This window comes from Muntiacus reevesi, chromosome 17, assembly GCF_963930625.1.
Source record: "Muntiacus reevesi chromosome 17, mMunRee1.1, whole genome shotgun sequence".
Lineage (NCBI taxonomy): Eukaryota > Metazoa > Chordata > Mammalia > Artiodactyla > Cervidae > Muntiacus > Muntiacus reevesi.
The window spans coordinates 59,152,659-59,171,534 of NC_089265.1; the positions used below are offsets into that span (position 1 = coordinate 59,152,659).

The 18,876-nt window shown below is 53.7% G+C and overlaps 1 protein-coding gene and 1 long non-coding RNA gene across 4 annotated transcripts in view; one reads left to right on the forward strand and one right to left on the reverse strand.

The window, feature by feature from the left end:
• Positions 1-2,505, forward strand: part of LOC136148458 (uncharacterized) — a 33,912-nt gene extending 31,407 nt beyond the window's left edge. For both annotated transcript variants that reach the window (XR_010659501.1, XR_010659500.1), the window contains exon 7: positions 2,280-2,505. This is a non-coding gene — a long non-coding RNA (uncharacterized lncRNA). The remainder of the gene's footprint in view (positions 1-2,279) is intronic.
• The window catches only part of GABBR2 (gamma-aminobutyric acid type B receptor subunit 2), a 353,521-nt gene that overhangs the window by 8,848 nt on the left and 325,797 nt on the right, over positions 1-18,876 (reverse strand). For both annotated transcript variants that reach the window (XM_065908009.1, XM_065908010.1), the window contains exons 14-15: positions 3,227-3,337; positions 316-540 (exon numbers count right to left, since the gene is read on the reverse strand). In XM_065908009.1, coding sequence (XP_065764081.1) covers positions 316-540; positions 3,227-3,337 — 336 coding nt within the window. The remainder of the gene's footprint in view (positions 1-315; positions 541-3,226; positions 3,338-18,876) is intronic.

Genomic DNA, 18,876 nt, shown 5'->3' on the forward strand with positions numbered 1-18,876 from the left:
AAGCGTCACTGCCTAAATCATTAAAAAAAAAAAAAAAGACTGTTAATCAGAAATACTAACAGTAAAAAAACCAAACCATAGTATTACCAGTGATGATTTTGGGGCAGCAGGACTGTGTAAGATTTCTGAAAAATCTGGTTTTGCTTTTCTTCATTTTCCATACTTTCTGTGATGTGAATTGTGGTCATTATTTTTTTTTTTTTTAAGTGTATAAAACTTTCAGAACGTTGAAGAAACATAGCAATCCCCTGTGACAGAGCCAGAGGCCAGATGCCAGGGTGGGGAGGGTGGGGGTTGTCAGTGGCCGCCCCGTACCTTTGGCACAAACACCAGGCAGAGGGTGATGGTGCTGCAGAAGATGATGACCAGGGCCACAATGCAGAACTGCACGTTCGGCTGGTCCCGAGTCAGGAAGGAGACGGCCGCCCCGATGATGCACATGATGCCCACGTTGTAGACGCTCATCCCGATGTACTTGCTGTCGTTGAGCGCGGGGATGCTGACATTTCGGGTCTCCCAAGCCAAGAAGCAGCCGAACAACTGGAACGGCGAACAGAGAATGGGGTGCTTGTTAGCAAGCGGCGGCATACACACCTGCTCTGAGAAGCTGCTGAGCCGAGGGTTTTTCTGTTACTCCTGCCTGTGCTGAAGTGAGGGCCAGCGGGGGGGAGGCCGGGGGATCGCTGCTGGCCAGGTCTTCTGGGTATCGCAGTCTGTCCCCACTTGTGGCCCTGGGTTGAGTCCTGCCAAGGAAATGCAGAGTGGGGTGTTACACTGTCTGTTCTCCTTGACTTCTACCACTGGTTTACACACATTCCCAGGAGGCCACAGTGGGAAGGAGTTTCAGACAGTCTCAGCCACATCCCCCCTTTACAGAGCGCTGGAAGGCCCAGAAAGGCCGATGGGACTTGCCCAAGGCCACAGAGCAATATGGTGACAAAAGTGGACTGTGTCTCTAGACATTCAGGCTAGTCTTTTTTTTTTCTGTTAAACCAGGCAGAACTCATGTGTCTAGGACTTCTATTATCCTCCAATGCACCTAGCCACCCAGAGTAGTGAGACTCCATTTCCTAGCTGTCCTTGAAGCTAGATGTGGCATATGACTGGGTTCAGGAGAATGCCATGGAGGTAGAAGTGGTGTGCATAAGCTCTGGGAAGAGTCTTCAGAGGAGAAGGCTGTTCCTCTTCCACCTTCTTAGTAGATGGAGTGGAATGTGATGGCAGGAGCTTGAGCAGTCATCTTAGACCATGAAGTCATCTTAGACCATTGTGTGGAAGCTATATGATAAAGGTGAGGGAGACAAGATGCAAAGGGCTCAGATTCTAGGAGCCTCCACACTAGCCCTTCTGCTTACCTGAGAGGGAAATTATCTATTCCTAAACCCCTATTATTGTGGGTTCTCTGTCACTTGCAGTTCTGAAAAGTGAGTTAGTCACTGAGTTGTGTCTGGCTCTCTGTGACCCCGTGGGCTGTAGCCTTCCAGCCTTCTTTGTCCATGGGGTTTTCCAGGCAAGAATACTGGGGTGGGCTGCCATTCCCTTCTCCAGGGGATCTTCCCAATCCAGGGATTGAACCCGGGTCTCCTGCATTGCAGGCAGATTCTTTACCATTTGAGTCACCAGGGAAGCCCTCACTTGCAGCTCTATTCCTGATCAATACATTTCCAGCAGAAATGAACAGGATAGAAGTCGAATGTGATCTGAAGTAGGATGTGCTCTGAAGTATGCTCATCCCAATGTACTTGCTTTCATTGAGCATGGGATGCTGAGGTTTCAGGTCTCCCAAGCTAAGAAACAATGGAACAACTAGAACAGTGAACAGAAACGAGAGATGGTCGAGGGTGTAGCCTCCCCTCTGAGGGTTGTCTGAGGGGAGGGCAGGGTGCAGAGAAAGTGCAGATGGGGTGCTGGGCAGAATGGTGGTGTGGGTGGGAGAGCTGTCCACAGCTCTTGACTGGTGCAGGGGCCTCAGCTGGGGTCCAGCCCCTCCAGGAGGCCATCCTACAAAGCGTTCCTTTCCCCCAGCTCTATCACTGAAGACGTTTGGGCGTCCAACAGCTGCATGAGCCAGTTAACATCCTCCCAAGGGCCTACACTATCTCACAGGGCTTCTATCCAGATGAAATGAGAGGAAGGATATGAAAGCATTTCATAAACTGGTATATCCATTATGAGTTAATAATGATTTTGTAATTTGTATATTTTTACAACCATAGTTGTTTTCCTCTCCTCTAGGTGTGTTATCTCACAGACTGTTTGTTATTTTTAATTCCAATCAGAATGGGAACCAGAAGCCCAGGAAGCAGACACTGAGAGAGGGAAGGAAACCACACTGCTGAAAGCCGGCTTCGTTCTGGCTCCTTCAGTCCTACGGCTGGGTATGGCTGTCTGCATCCCAGAGGGGAGGAAGCAGGGACCGGGCGAGTCCACAGCCCTGCCTGGGTTCTGCTGGCAATGTGCAGCAGGGCTGGGGGGTGCCGGGACGCCTGCTCTCTGACAGGGTGTCTGCGTACCTCCTCTCTGCCACAGAGGCAGACGGTGGCTTAACTGTCCTGTGGAAGGGTCTGAGGGTGCAGTGGCCCGTGTCCTGACCCTGAAGGTATTTAGGTGCAGGCGTGTTTTGCACAAGATGTGGAGAGAAGATTCAAGGGTCAACCCAGGATGCAGTCGGGTGGAACTGCCCTTTCAAGTCCTTCCCAATCTTGAAATTTGACAAATCGTGTGAGGTGGGCTTGGTATGTGATCTTTGTATAACAGATGAATGGAGTGGAAAGAGTATTGGGTTTGGTGGTTACCAGGTGGCCGCCAGCAAACCCTTGAACTTGTCTGAGCCTGACTTTCTGCGTCTGCAGATGGAGATGGTGCCACTCGCCTCCCACAGGATGTGAACGTGCGTTGGATGGCAACAGACTGCTGTCGGAGCAGGACGGTGGCAGCCGGGAGGCACACCCGTAGGTCTGGGGCTTATTCTGCCACCTACCACCAGCTCGGTGACCTGGGGCAAACCAAGCCTCAGCGTCCTCACCAGTGAAGTGGGGATGCTGTTTGTACCTCTCTCGTGTGGTTGCCGTGGGACTGAACCGGTCCGTGCTGGGCACTGAGAGTGGCAAACAGCACGTGCCTGGTCCTGGGGGTTCCGTTTACTTTTATGGTGATGGAGGCCCCTAGGAGAGGGAGCTCTGCCAGAGATGTGTCTCCCCCACTGTGCCTGCAGCTCTGCACCTACCATGAGAAGCCCCTTGTAGGCGTAGACGATGCCAAGCCAGATGGTCATGTGGGTGTTCTCACAGTGCTCCAGCAGAGGCCGGATGGAGATGTCCCGTCCTGCTGGGTCTGGCTGTGGGAAGAGAAAACAGAAACCCAGGGATGGCACTGCACACCCTCCTGACAGCCAGGTCCCTGTCTCATAGCCCACTTCCATCCCGGGAGCCACAGCCAGGACTACCATCCAGGAGGCCTTCTGAACCCCATCTCTTGTCATCATGGGGCTCAGCCCTCAACCCGCATCGACTGCTTTGTTTGTTGGTTGTGATTCGCTCTACACCTCAATTATCTGAGTTTTCAATGCCTGTCCAACTTGAATCAGAGCAAAGAGAGTAGGAACTGGGTCATGCCTATGCCCATAGTACATAGCACAAGACCTGGCCCAGAGCAGGCGTCCATCCATAACATTTGTTACAAGAGTGAAAGCAAGAATGAGGCACAGAGTCAGGTCAGGAGGCTTCAGTTTTCTCTGGAATTAACTTGGGTTGTTGGAAATACAGTATCTAGTGGCTAGACCAAGCATGGGGCCTGCCAAGCCCCGTTATGGAGATCCTCTTGCCCACTACCTCCACGGAGGAAGTGGTGGTAGCAGCCACGTTAGGTACCACACGGCACACTCTGGGCCAGGGCTGATTTTACAGGGAGTGGGCCCCTGAACTCAGGCAGCCAATGCAGAGGCTTGTCAGAGACCTGTGCACTTTCTAGTGCCAAGTGCTCTGCCTCAGAGGGTGGTAGAGAGGATTCAACCCAGGCGTCCTTCTCTGAGGAAAGTGAACCGAGAAACTCCAGGGAGAATCAGCCAGATGGTGGTAAGAGGAGAAAAATACAACCAGAGAATGAAAAAATATAAACTCTGCATATATTTTTAGCGAGCCATTTGAGAGTTAAGCTTCAGACATCATGGCCCTTCTTCATCCCTAAATAGCATGTATTTCCTAAGAACAAAAAGATTCTCTTATATAACCACAGATGCCTACCAAATTCAGGAAATCTAATATTGATACAGTATATTATCTAATACACTACCTATTTTTAAATTTTGCTGATTGGTCCAGTAATGTCCTTTAAGGACCCAGTCAAGGACCCTGTGTTACCTTTACTTATTGTGTCTGTAGTCAGCCTTGGAACCAGCCCTTTCTCCTTCAACCTCAAGACCTCAGGAAGCCTAAAAATAAACTCACATACAACTACAATCAATTAATCTTTGACAAAGGAGGCAAAAATATAAAATAGGGAAAGACAGTCTATTCAGCAGTGGTGCTGGGAAGGTTAGCTGTATGTAAAACGATCAAGTTAGAACACACCTTCGCACCATGCACACAAAAAACCCGAAATGGCTTAAGATTTAAACATAAGATATGACACCATAAAACTCCTCGAAGAGAGCATAGGCAAATCATTCTCTGACATAAGTCACATCAATGTTTTCTTAGTCTCTCAAGGCAGTAGAAATGAAAACAAAAATAAACAAGTAGGACCTAGTTAAGCTTAAAAACTTGCACACCCAAAGAAGCTATTTTTTTTAAAAAAGCCAGGAACGTCTGTGGAGATCCAGTGGTTAAGACTCCAGTCCCACTGCAGGGTGCACAGGTCTGATCCTTGGTTGAGATCCTGCATGCTGTGTGGTGCAGGCCAAAACCCAAAGAAGCAACAACAAAAACCCCCAGTCTGTGGAATGGGTAAAAATATTGGCAAATGAGGCTACCAACAAGGGCTTAATACCCAAAATATATAAACAGCTCATACATACAATTCAAAAACAACAATGAAAAACCTCCAAACTGAATCAAAAAATGGGTGGAAGACTTTAAGAGACATCTCTCCAGAGAAGACATATAGAGGGCCAACAGGCATATGAAAAGATGCTCAACACCACTGATTATTAGAGAAATGCAAATCAGAACTGCAGTGCGTCGCCACCTTATGCTGATCAGCATGACCGTCATTAAAAAGTCTACCAATAACAAATGCTGGAGAGAGAGCAGAGAAATGGGAACCCTCCCGCACTGTTGGTGGCCATGTGAGTTGGCGCAGCCACTATGGAGAACGGTATGGTGGTTCCTCAGAAAATTAAAAATCGAATTACTCTCTGATCCAGCAACCCCACCCCTGAGCATGCACCTGGACAAAACTATAATTCAGAAAGATACACGAACTCATATTCACAGCAGCACTGTTGACAGTAGCCAAGACATGTCCGGCGGTGGATGACCGGATAAAGAGGATACACATGTACAGTGGGACAGTGCTCATAAAAAAGAAGGAAATAATGCCATCTGTAGCAGCACGGGTGCAACGAGAGATGTCATTCTTGGCGAAAGAAGTCAAACAGAGAGACAAACACCAAGTGATATCACTTACATGCGGGATCTAAAATATGGCACAAATGAATGTATCTACAAAACAGAGACCAGCCTTACGGTTGCCAAGGAGGAGGTTGAGGGGGAGAGGGGTGGACAGGGGTTTAGGGCTGGAAGGTGCAAACTATTAAGTTTAGAATGGATAAACAACAAGGTCCTATTGTATAGCGCAGAGAACTATATTCCAATCTCCTAGGATAAACCATAACGGAATATAAAAAAGTATGCATATAACTGAGTCACTTCACTCTACAACAGTGACTGGCCCAGCACTGTAAATAAACTTCAATATAAAAAAGACCTCAGCCCACGTCACTCTTTCATGTCATTGGCATTTCTGAAGATTCCAGGTTATTTTCCATTTGGGTTTGTCTGAATGTGCTTTCATGACCCAATTCTGGTTATACATACTTGGCAGGAATTCTGGGTAAGTGATGTTCTCATCTCCTCAGTGTTTCAGATCAGGGTCACTTTATGACACTTTGTCCCATTATTGGTGATGTTTGTGATCATCTGGTTGAGATGATGTCTACCAGATCTCTACACTTCAGAGGTACCTATTTCCCTCTTGTAATTAATAAATAATCTGTGGGAGATACTTTGAGACTGTGAGTATCCTGTTCCCCCACAAACATTAACTTAGTGGTTGCAGCTTCCATTGATAATTCCTATTTTGAGTCATATTACTTTGGTGGCTGCAAAATGGTAATTTTCTAACTATCATTCCATTTAAGTACGTGGCAATATACTGTTAATAAGATATTTCCTTTCCTGCCACTCATTCATGTATATCCGTGTAGACTTACGGGATCCTTTTAGATTCAGTGTCTTATAATCCATTACTGTTATTCATTTTGTTTGAAATTTTCCAGATTTGGCCAGGAGGAAACCCCTTTATGCTGCCTCCTGTGGTTTTTCAACATGTCCTCATAGTTTTTTGGGCGCACTTTCCTACTTCTAGGCACAAGATGTTCCAGGCTCTCCTTATATTCTCCTTGCTCTAGTCTTGGAATCAGCCATTTTCCTGCGGAGTTCTGGCTCTTTTTAGCAGAGAATAGTATTTAGAAACATATCTGGGTACTTGATGTGCTCACTGTTCCTGGGCTATCATTACTTCTACACCCTTTTATCTGTCTTTCTATCTGTCTGTCCATCCATCCACCCACCATCACTAGCTATCTCTTCATCATCTATCTATAGGTATAAATAAAACCAAATACCACTGCTTCTTGCTTACTCTCCCCCATTCCATATTTGCATTTTTATTCTCCCACAGTGAGATCCCTGGTTTCTAGCAACATCAAGATAGTCACCCATTTTCTCAATTATATAACAGACACAAAATAGTTCAAAATTGCTACATCTATACACTACCAATAACAAATTTACTATGCTGAAGATTTCCTTGTAAATTTGTCTGTAGCACAGATCCCACTGAGGGTATCTCATCAAAGAACTGTGTTCTGGATGTTGCCTTCTAAGGCCCATATTAAAGCCCCACTTCTGAGGGTGAAAAGTAGGCAACCCCCAGGGTCAGTCACAAGGAAGAAGGGGCATGTTGGTGGGATCCAGTGATGGGAAAGGTCTTGGTCAGTTGGAGGATGGAAACCCTATTTCTCTTAGCCCTGCTCACTAGGTTTGACCTTCAAGGCATGCCATTGGGTACCCGGGGAAAGATGATGCTCCCACATGGATGCAGGAAGAGCTGGGAGGGATGGGGCCAGTGGCCTCAGGCCATTTTGTAACTAGATCACCCAGTGGCATGCTCTCAGGATGATTCCCCTTTCACTGTCCCAAGCCACAGAGAGCCTCAGCCTAGCCTCTGCGGTGGTGGCCGTGGGGAGACGCCCCAGGGTGAGGTGGTCCCCAGGATCACAGGCAGAGATGCTCGGTCTGGAGGTTTCCTCTCCACTGCTGCCGACCCAGATTCCAAGAGTGGCAGAGGCTTCTTGATGTCCTTTCAGTGTTTACTTGAGGAGACTGGGAAAGGACTTGGCCCCAAGGTCAGCAGTGACCTAGTGGCACAAGTTGGTTTCTCCAGTGTCTGACAAGTAAGCAGACCTCAGAATGCAGTGGCACAGGCCCATCACAGCCTTGCGTGAACAGCAAGCCCGTTAATGATGGTTGTGTCTGTTGTTCTACAATGAAAGGTGATCATTTATGATGAACTCTTAGGTTCTGGGTAGAAAGGACTGATTCTGTCATACTCCATTGTTCAATGTAATGAACAGTCCATTGATGGGAAGCTGACAATGACTGCTTGGCTTATATACCGCCATGGACAGAGCCCCTTCCTCCCACTCTTGGTGAGATGGCTGCACAGGTTTTTTTCTTTTCTGTTTTAATTGAACCAGAACCTTCTCCTATACCTCCCACCACTGATATCAAACTCTCTCCTGTGTCTGCATGCTCTTCCTCAGAAGGGCATCTAAAGTGAAGCATATATCGTCTCTCCCCACGACTTGGCCTGGTCCTCCTAAACTGCTTGAGTTTACTTTTGATCGGCAAACCTAGAGCTGAGCTCAGCACTTCAGGTGGTACTAAGTACCTTGCTCCAGATCCCCGTGGCTTTCTAAGTAATTGCCTTCCACTGGTGATTCACACGTTCCTTACGGTTAGGACCCCCTAGGTGGAGACTTCCCTAGTGGTGAAGGCTCCATGCTCCCAATGCAGGGCACCTGGGTTTGACCCCTGGTCAGGGAACTAGATCCCACCTGCCACAACTAAGAGCTCACACGCCACAATGAAGATCAAAGATCCTGCCTGCCGCCAACTGAGACCCAGCCAAATAAATGTCTTTTAAAAAGAGCCCATAGGTTGTTTCCGTGGAACTGCAGCTAGCTCTGTCTTTTCCCTTTGGCAGCTGACATTCCAGCCTCTTTGCCTTGTTAGTAACCTTCTCCTCATGCCCTCCATCCTGGCCTGCTCTGCCCTCTCCGAATCCTGAAATCCAAATTCTTGTATCTGCTCTTTCAGTCCCCCATCCACCCCATTAACCTTGAGCACAGCCTCACCTGCAGAGGTGTGAGGGAAGCGAAGAAACAAGGGTCTGCCTAGAGTCCGAGGGTCATGGTTGGTAGACATGGTTCTACTCCATCTCCCAGCATGCAGGCACTGACGCAGAAGTAACGCATCTGCAGTGTCTCTCTCACAACAGCCCCGTGTCTGTGCACACTGGCCACAGATCAGCGATCTGGGGGGTTTCGTGAGTGATGAGTTTATGTACTCACGGGGCTGGAGGGCAGGGAGTCTGAATACAGTCAGACGGGCCCTGCATTGAGTCTCGAAGCAAACTCTGAGAGCCGTGCGTTCTCTGGTACGATCCATCCCTGCAGTGCCTGGGGCTGGAGTTCAGAGCGCTCTGAGCTGTCACACGTTCCTGACCAGGGGCGGGAGAGCCGGGACCTGGGCCGCTACCCGAGTGCTTGGTTGGGGTCCTTGGCGTGCACCGAAGCGCCGCTAGAGGGCACCAGAGAGCCGCGTGGGGGTCCGCCCCGCAGCTGAGGCCCACCCCCTGCTGGGCGGGCAGAGCTACTCGCGAGGCTCCGGGGCCACAGTGGTGAGCTGTCGGCAGCATCCTGTGCTATTGGGGAAGGCGCTCACCTGGCCTTAAATGAGGCCCGACTTCAGGCGCGTTGGAGGAGCTACCCCTCTACCCCGGCCCGCTTTGGGGCAGTGGGTGAAGCAGAGTTGGGGGGATGTGGGGGGATACTGGGGAAGGAGGGGTCAGAGGGCACTCCCCCTGCTTCTAGAGGGCTGGCCATGAGGCCAGCGTCAGGGAGCACAGGGCATTGACCCCTGGGGTCTGATGTCAGGGCCTGAGCCAGGATTTCAGGCCCACTTCTCTGTACAGTTGTGGACTGTATTTCCACTGGCCTAAGACTGCTTCCCTTTCCCCAGATGACTGGCCTACACGGACTTTCAGCTTGCTTTTTCCTCTCATTTCATTTTCCTTCCTTCCTTGTTGTTCACCGGGGCAATTTCCTAAGTCATCATTTATTCATTCGTTGCATAACTGTTAGGTACTACACTGCCATCTTCCAGGTAGCTGTTCTGGGCATGGGGAAGGCAGGACTGATGAGAGCTGTGTCTGCAGGCGGCTTCCACTCTAGTAAGATCAGGCCAGTTTCATGAGCGATGACCTCAGAGGGGAATGGGCTGGCCTCAGCCAGTGATAGCCGCCCTGCCACCAGGAGCTGCCTTGTCATGAGTGACGGGTGTGCCAGTTGTGAACCTGCGAGCTCTATACGCGTTGCTGAAGGTGCACAAGAGCCTCACAAGGTGTTAATCGTCTTACATGAGGAAACGGGCACCAGGAGGTTACGAGACTTGCCCTAAATCTCCAGCTGTTAAGTGTCAGAGCTGAGGTTCAAGCCCAGGTTTGTCTGACTCCCAAATCAGTGTTTGTGCTTTTCTCTGTGTCCACCCCCTGACCGGCCCCGCCTCAATTCCACGGAGACAGTGGGTCTAAACCTGCTCAGGGAGAAACAGCTTAATTGCTCACCATTCAACAGGGGCCTCCCTGAAGCCCCCGGAGCCCTGGGAAGGCTGCGCTCTGGTGCTGCGAGAAATCAAGCTGATAAAATGCTCTTTCTGCCTGACGGGGCGCAGAGCCCAGCAGAGCGGCCACGCCTGTCTGTGACGGCCGGAGGCTGCATGCGCTCACACCTGACTCTTGGTTCGGCCGCTGCTCAGCAGGAGGCAGGCAGACGAGGCCCGGGAGAGCCTCCCCCATCTGTGCAGTGAAAGGAGAGCAGCTGGCCTGAGAGTCCCTCTGCATGATGCAATTGTTCACGATGTAGGTCAGTGGCCCCTGCAAACATCCGGCTCCGTCAGGCGCACGAGTGGCGCGGCAAGGGTCTGGGCATGGCTTGCAACCTGGAGGCCTGAAAGGTCAAAGGGCTGCGTCCTGCTCTAGACTCACCGGGTGACCTTGGGCAAGTCCTCGCCTTTTTCTTGACCTCGGCTTACCATCTGCAAATGAGCCCAGGGGTTAATTTACAGTACGGTGAATGTAAGCCTGGGTAGCTGAGAGATGACGCTGTTTGTCTCACATCTCACAAGTGTGTTTGTCCTGCATCCAGTCACTCAGAATCGACTTGGTCAGAGGTTCCGTGCCTGCTGCGTACCGTGCTGCGCTGGATGCTGGGGCCTGGCTGCATAAGGATGCTTGTCTTCTTGGAGCGTGCATCCTGGGAGGGCACAGCAGTGTGATGAACCGCAGGCCACAGGTCCAAGGAGAGGGGTGAGAAGTATTCCTAAAGGGAGCACAAGGCTCTGGTGCTACTAGCCAGGGGACCCGCTTCAGATCAGGTTGTCAGGGAAGGCTCTTCTGGAGTGGGGACATTTAGTCTGAGACCTGAATGGTGGAAAGACCAGTCAAGTGAAGCCCTTGGGGGAGCGCATCCCTGGGAACGGGAACAGCAAGGTGGCAGGGCCTGAAATGGCAGAGACTTTGGCACGTCTTAGGAACCAAAAGGAGGCCGGTGTGGCCGGAGTGGAGTAAGTGAGGGGCCAGCACTTCTCCTCACTCCTTATATAATGTGCACACAAACCACCCCCAGGGCTTGTTAAAGTGCAGACGGCTCAGTAGGTCTGGGCGGGGTGAATCTCAGTAGCTCCCAGGGATGCCTGATGCTGCTGGTCCAGGACTGGCCTTTGGGCAGCAAGGCCTCGAAGGATCTTACGCAACAGGATGACATCTGGTCCTCAGCTTAGCAGGCCTGTGGTTAAGAATGCAGACTCCTTGAAGAGGGAACCCTCCTACACTGTTGGTAGGAATGTGAGTGGGTGCAGCCACTGTGGAGGACGGTGTGGAGGCTCCTCAGAAAACTAAAAACAGAATTACCACATGATCCAGCAATCCCTCTCCTGTCCTGACACCCGGACAAAAGTACAATTCAAAAAGATACGTGCACCCCTGTGATCAGAGCAGCACTCTTCACAATAGCCAAGACACGGAGCTACCCAAATGTCCGCTGACAGATGAAAGGATGGAGCAGGACGTGGGACATACATATGCAGTGAGTGAGGAACGGATAGAGGAGAATGTGGTACGCATATATACAGTGAGTACCACTCAGCCGTAAAAGAGGAAACAACGCCATTTGCAGCAACGTGGATGCAACTAGAGGTTATCATACCAAGTGAAGTGAGTCAGAAAGACAAACGACACCTGATATCACTTACACGTGGAATCTAAAGTACCACACAAAGGAACCCACCCATGAAACAGAGAGACAGACGGACGGAGAGGACAGACAGGTGGTCGGGGGAGGGGGTCGATGGAAGGGCCGGGCGGGAGGTCGGGGTTAGCAGATAGAAGCTTTAATATATCGGATGGATGAACAACAAGGCCCTACTATATAGCACAGGGAACTATACTCAATATCCTGTGATAAGCCACAATGGAAAAGAATATATAAAAATGTATATATACATGTGACCGAATCACTTTGCTGCCAGCAGTAATTAACACAACATTATAAATCAAATATAGTTCAACTGAGAAGTGCAGACCCTCCTGTCACTCACACGCCTCTGAGACAGAGTGACGGGTAAGCACAGGGGCAGACTGTCACCACACGTCTGCGTGCTCAGGCCCTGGGGGGGGTGGGAGCCTGGTGGGGGCATGGAGGGCGCCATGTGGGTCCCCTGTGATTGTGGGGCCCTTGCTCCGATCTCAGACCTTTCAGGCTGCCCCTGCTGTAGGAAGCTCAGCTTCCCAAGCCCCACCTGGCCAGAGCTTCTTTAAAGGAGGGGGCTCCTTCCACCTTTTGACCAGCTCCCAGAAGCTGGCTTTTGGTCTCTTTTTTAAATTTTCATTTCAAAGCTGATTTTTGAAATAGATGGTAAAATTGGTAGGTTTCTCCCCTGGACATGTGTATATAAATGAGTTTGAGTGTCTGTGGCAGGGAGAGGTGGGAGCATGTCTGATGTTTCTGGGCTGCATTTCCGTCTCGAGATGCTTCTCTTGTCCTGGGAAGGCATGTGAGTCAGCACTGCCTCTTTTAGGGGAAGAGTGTGGGGTGGGGCGGGGGTCCCACCAAGGAAGCCAAGGCAGGGAGACCGGGGCCACTGGGCTCAGATCCCAAGTCCATCCCTCGCCAGCTGTGTGACCGTGAGCACGTCCCCAAGCCTTTCTGAACTGTGATTTCCTCATCTGCAACCTCCCAGGTTTGGCACAGTGATCAAAAGTGGTAACTGGCATGTTTAGCAGGCTTTTGAAACTGGAAAGCCTGCTCCTTGTGTGTAAGCCATCATCATTATCTCCCACTGCAGAGAGCCGCAGAGCGCTGGAGCCAGGAGGAAACTTCCAGACTTCTCCGGGGCCGGCTGCTTATCTCAGCTGCGGCAGCCCCATATCTCCGAGGCGGCAAAGCTCTAAGCTGTCACTTCAAGGTAAGATTTTCTTTTTAGACTGTTTGATCATGAGTTTAGGTGAATTTTTTTCAGAATCCCAGATCCAGAAGGGACCTGGGAGATCACCCTCAAGGGTTTCTCTCTGGGGCACTTCTGGCAATTATTTCCACGTGATTCTTTGTCGGGAGGGACCGTCCTGTTCTGGCAGGGCACTCGGAAGCTCTGGTCTCTCGGCTCTGCACGCCAGGAACGTCCTCTGCTCACCATGGCAGCCAGAATCTCCCTCCCTAGGCTTCGTCACTTTTAGAACACTTAAGGGATTATGGTCTAGTCCGGGGGAAACAGGCCCAGAAAAGGACTCCTGGCGGGGGGTGGCTGACTGGAGACCCAGGCGCAGGTGTCCTGACCTGATCCCGTACCCTCTGCTGCGCAGCCTCGGGGCCGCCCCCCGCCAGCATTCGCTGGGATGTACCGATCCCAGGCGCCAGTCGTGGCCAGGTCAGCCCCCGGAGCTGGCCTGAGGGCCGGCCTCTGGCTTGTGGACTGACCCAGCCTGCTGGTACGGGGCACCCTCGCCCCAGCGTGCCGGGGCCCAGAGCGGCTCGCCCTGTCCTCCCGGGCCCCACCGCCTGCAGCCCTGCTGTGTGGAGGGGAGATGAAGTGGGCGAGGTGGCTCGGGCCTGGCTGGGGAGGGCAAGGGGCCTGGGCTCAGCATTCGAATCCTGCCTGGTCCTGTTCAGAGAGGCATCCCGAGTTTGACCTTGGGATCTAGCAGGAAATTCTGTGGTTGTGTAAGGGTCACAGCCGAGGTGGGAATTATCTTGGGGGAAGTTAGGGGCTGACAAGTGCGATAATAGGTCCTGACATTTCTAGCCTGTCACAGCTCATACACGCATGCATATTAAGCTCTCTCTCTGATTGTGACCTCAGGAGCCAGGAATTTATACCCATGCTACAGGTGAGGCTCAAAGAGGACGAGAGACTTGCTTATGGTGACAGAGCAAGTCAGAGGCAGAGCCAAGCCAGCCCTCTGTCCTACAGAGCAAGTGGGGGCAGCTCAGCGTCGGGCTGGCTTCGGGTCCCCTTCCTGCGGATACAGGCCAGCGGGGGCGCCCCGCTCGCTGTAGGCCTTCGTCTGGGGCCTCTGGGGCAAGCTCAGAGCAGAAGAACTCCCAGGTGTTGCTGCTGAATGCAAAGCCCAGCGGTGCTTGACAGGGTTGGGGGCTCCCCCAAGGCACTCTGCCGACGGGTAACGGCACCGCTGCTCCGCCTGACTTCACGGTCCGCGGCGCCCTCCCTGCACAGGGGCAGGGCATCACGCACTGTGCAGCGGGCCCGGCCATGCTGGGCAGTGAGACCAGGGCCCGCACTGGCACTTCCGCAGAGGAAACGATGACCCAGTGCTGGGGACGGGGAGGGGCCCGCACTCCCAGGAGAGAGTCAGCAGGGGGCCCCGCACTCCCAGGAGAGAGTCACCAGGCCACGGCGGGGCCCCGGCTGGGGACCCCCGCCTCCGCCCGGGAGCAGAGGGCCACTCGTGCCCCTCGGGCGTGTGCAGGGCGGCGGGTGTGTGGAGCTTCACCTCGACAGCATTTAGCATTGTCAGATTTCATAGTCAGTGTTTAAACCTCAGGTGATGCCACGCAGCACCCAGATTTCTGGCCTCTTTTGGAAATGAGGACTCAGCGGCGCAGGGCCGTGCGCGCGTCACTGCTCCTGAGCTGGGCCCGTCTCCGCCCTCCCATATCCTGGCTAGCGCGGCTACACTGTTCGTTACAGAATCAAACAAATGCTTGGAAGGGCTTATGATTCTAAGAGCATATTTGAAGCAAGTGTGACAGCTGTTCTTTCTTAGGTTGGTAAAAGAACTGGAGAGAGAGAGGTGGTTGAAAGCAATGGATGTGGGTGAGGACAGGCGGACTTGGCCGTTGGAGGAATCACCGCTGTCTTAGCAGCTGGAGGATTCCCTTTGGGGGAGCAGCGACTTTGGTGGAAAGCGCTGGCTCCGGGAAGGTGAGCGCCACGGGCACCACGGGTTCAGAGGCCAGATGCACCGCGGGAGCCAAGAAAGAGTCGGGCTTGTTTCTGGGAGAGAGGACCGAGGCGGCAGGCGGCCGATCCGCCGTTTTCCTCCCCTGCAGGCTTGTGAAGCTTTAGGGAGTTCTACTAAAATGCAGGACATGTTTGGTTGGTGAGAGAGGAACTCTGAGGAACCTGGCAGAAAGGCCTGAGACTTGTCCCGGGTTCTGTGGGGTGGAAGAGGGACGGCATCCATGACCCAGGAGCTGGACCGGGCCTACCAGAGAGGAGGGAGCCGCCATCTCTGGGGGGCCTGGGGTGTCCCAAGGCGTCCCCACCTGGGAGGTGGAGGCAGCTCTTCCCGGCCTGCCCTGGAATACGTGGACCATGGGGGAGCCGCTCCCATGACCTCCTGGTGTGTGTGGGGTCGGTGTTGAGCAGAAAGGCCTGCAGGCCCACTGTGGGCAGGCAAGCCCTTCCCCTCCGAGTGCCAACACTTGTGGTTCTGCAGGGGCAACGCCAGGCAGGAAGCACAGTGCCCGGCTTGGCAGCCTGGAATCTGGCGTGCGCCCATGTTCAGCAGGACCGGGCCGCCGAGACCCTCGTGCTCTAGCCTGCGGGGGCCCCCGTGTTTCCCAGGGGGTGCATGAGGACCACGTGTGCCCGCACGCCCTCCACCCTGAGAGCACAGCCTGCTTCCTGTGGTCCTGGGACCTGCCTGACCCACCACAGCTGGGCATCTGGGTCTCGGCCAGGGGCGGGGGTGAGCAGGACAATGAAAGGAGAGCAGACAGCAGAAGGGAGCCCCGTGTCCCTCAGACGCTGATGTGGGACAGTGAGGCTCTGCGATGCCGTAACCTAGGCCCCGAGAAGGAACAAGAGCTCCGGGAGGCAGCAGCCACCGGCTCCTCTGAAGCACCGACTGATGGATGATGAGGGCGGGACACCCTCCCCCGCCTCCCGCCCCACACACACTTCCTGCTCCCTGAGGCCTCTCTCCTGTGGGTCACTCTGCTGCTCCGCCCCAGCCGGGTCCAAAGCTCCTTCCTGCTTTCTGCTTCTCAGGCGATCTGGCCCCTTTCTCTGGCCTCCAGTGGAGTTTTCCGAAAGGCTCCCTGTACCCCATCCACATTCCCTACCTCCTGCCCCGAGCAGGACTCCCCGTGGACCCAGACCTCCTCGTGGCCAGAGGCAGGGACACGGGTTAGTCCTGACTCTCATTTCCAGGCCGGGTCCTCTCAGGGTTCTGTGGTCCTTTGCCCTCCTTAGCTCAGCTCCTTGCTTTCACGCCCTCCACCTGCTGATCAGCCCCCAACCCCTTCTCCTGAGCCTTTCCCAGCCAGAACTCACCACTTGCTCCCTACACCTTCATTCCCGTTCCTCCCGGGTTCACTGGCTCTGAGAGCTGTCCCCTCGTCCGCTCAGGTCAGACCAGGACCTGGGCCGCTTCCCAGGACCTCCTGACGCTCTTGTGCTGTTTGCCTTCCCCCGTCTCCGCCTCCCCCGCCCCAGCTCCTCCTCTGTGCTGCTTCCAGAGTGGTCTTCCACACAAAGTTAATGCCACGTTCAGAGAGCTTCAGCGGCTCCTCAGACCTCAGCAAAGTCACCCAGAGCCTGAGCCGGCACGGCGACCCTCTGCGATCAGACCCGGCATATCTGTCCAGCCCTGACCCGTCACCCAGCCTCATCCACGGCCCAGTCCCACGATCTCCCTCCCGGCCCTTCGCTGCCCTTCCTTCACCCCATTCCTCCGTCTCTGAAATCTTCCCAGGCCTGCTCACCCCAGGCCTGCCCCTCCAAGGCCCCTGTGCTTCCGGCCTCTCTGCGGGGAGGGCTGTGGCCTCGTGGTAGACTGGGCTTCTTCCTCCCTACCTGCCCCCCATCCCTGCCACCACTCATACTTCCTGTCCGCTGACTCGTGCTCGCTACTCGCGGCGTGCCAGGTTCGGGGTTAAGTCCCACTTCCTCTAAACTGTCACCACGAGAGTGAACCCCAGCACACTCCCCATGTTAGGGGTGCTGGATAGGGCTCGGAGAGGCTGAACCATGGGCTCAGGATTACACAGGCATCCACTGACAGCCGAGGCTTGAACCTGGGTCTGCCTGACTTCCCAAACCTTCGCTTTAGACGCCAATCCAGAGCTCCCTGTAGGGATGCCTGTTACCGGTGTGCCGGTAACGGATTACAGACGTCCCGGGACGGTGTCCTCATGTCTCAGGGTGCAGGCCTGGGGCCAGGCATCTCCAGCCACAGCAGACGGGGCCACCCAGGTCCCATGAGGATCATGTATCACAGTGTGAAAAAGGTTGGAAAACCCTGCCCTAAACTGGACTTGGTCTTGGCCCTTAGCTGGCCCAAGGCAGTTTGCTCACCCTGTGATGTCAGCCTGGCCTGGGAACACCTGCTTCCCTCCGACATCCTACCTCTCGGCCAGCACCCCCCAGGCCAAAGCATCTCCATGTGTGCGTAACTGTCCCTGGCCTGGGATAAGATCGGTGGCCCCAGAAGTGAATGGAGCTTCCGGGGGCACTGCCCAGCTCAACCCTTGGCCAGAGAGGCCTCTCGCCTGCCCAGCCTTCAGACCTCCCAAGCTCAGGCCTCAAGGCAGCTGAGTGGCCCTGCTCAGCCCTGGCCTGGCCACGCCCAAGCCTTGTCGCCCTCTCACAGGGGTCTGCTGCAAGCTCAGGGCACGACCTGGCTGGTGCTTCATGGAGACCCTGCTATCAAGTCAAGGCCGGCTTGGTGTGAACAGGGAGGTGACAGAACTAGGGTGCAAAGATGCTCTAAACCAGGAGGCTGGAGCACTGGGATCCTGGACAGACCTCCTCTCTCCACTGCTGCTGGGCACACCACTCAAGTTTATGCTTTTCAAGTGTCTTTAGGTCTGCCTGACCGCGCTAGGAGTTTAGCTTCATTGCTATTTTGCATAGATCTTGAGCCCAGGAATAGACTGACTCACCCAAGGTCACACAGCAAGAAACCCGAGGAGCTGGCGCTTGACCCCAGGGTCCTCTGTTGTCTGTAAGCCCCCCTGGGAACTGGCTAATTGTGGGAGTCCCAGCTCCCAAAGGAAGGTGGCTGCCTGGACAAGCCTCCGGGGTCCCCTCTCCCGTGCCCTCCTGCATCTCAGGGTTTACAGTTGGCCAGTAGCTAAAGGCAGCCACCTGCCTTGCCTCTGAGCGAGGGTCTGGCCCGGGTCGGTCACATGCTCATTCCACGCCCCAGGTCCTCCTTTGGGACATGCTGGAGTCATCTGCTCTGTGAGTGGTTCTGAGCATTGAGCAAGAACGTTGAGACCAAGGGCCACGAAGCAGAGACGCACCCCCTCAGTAACACACGCGGGAATGACGCGTCTGTTTCACCTGCCTGTCGCCGTTCAAGGAGGCAAGCGTACTGGGAGCCCTACAAGGTGGCAGATTGCTTCATTAGAGGGGATCCCGGGCAGCAGCGGGCCGGGGGCGTGTGCACGGCCCTCTTCCCTCTGCAGGGGCTCCTTTCCCGGGGCAGGCTCCTCTTCCGGTCAGTGCTTCCTCCTCCGCAGCAGTGCAGGGTTTCCGAGGGGAGCAGGACGCTCCAGTTCACTGCAACCATAAAGCTGTGGTGTGTCTTTCACACCCCAAAGCAACAAACGGAAGTCTTCTGAGTCACGCCATTCTGGTTTGTAATCACACGACTTCTGGGCTCAGAGGCACTCAAGCGTCTTCTTTGCCTCCGCCCCGTAGTGTGCCGTCCCTGCCAAAAACTCGTCCAACCTTTCTTTGCACAACTCTGGTGATGAGACACTCACGACCCTCTCTAGAAGCCCGGTGAGTTTCTGGATGGGGCAGACGGAAAGGTGGGGGTTCTTCCTCATCCTGAGCTGAGGCCTGT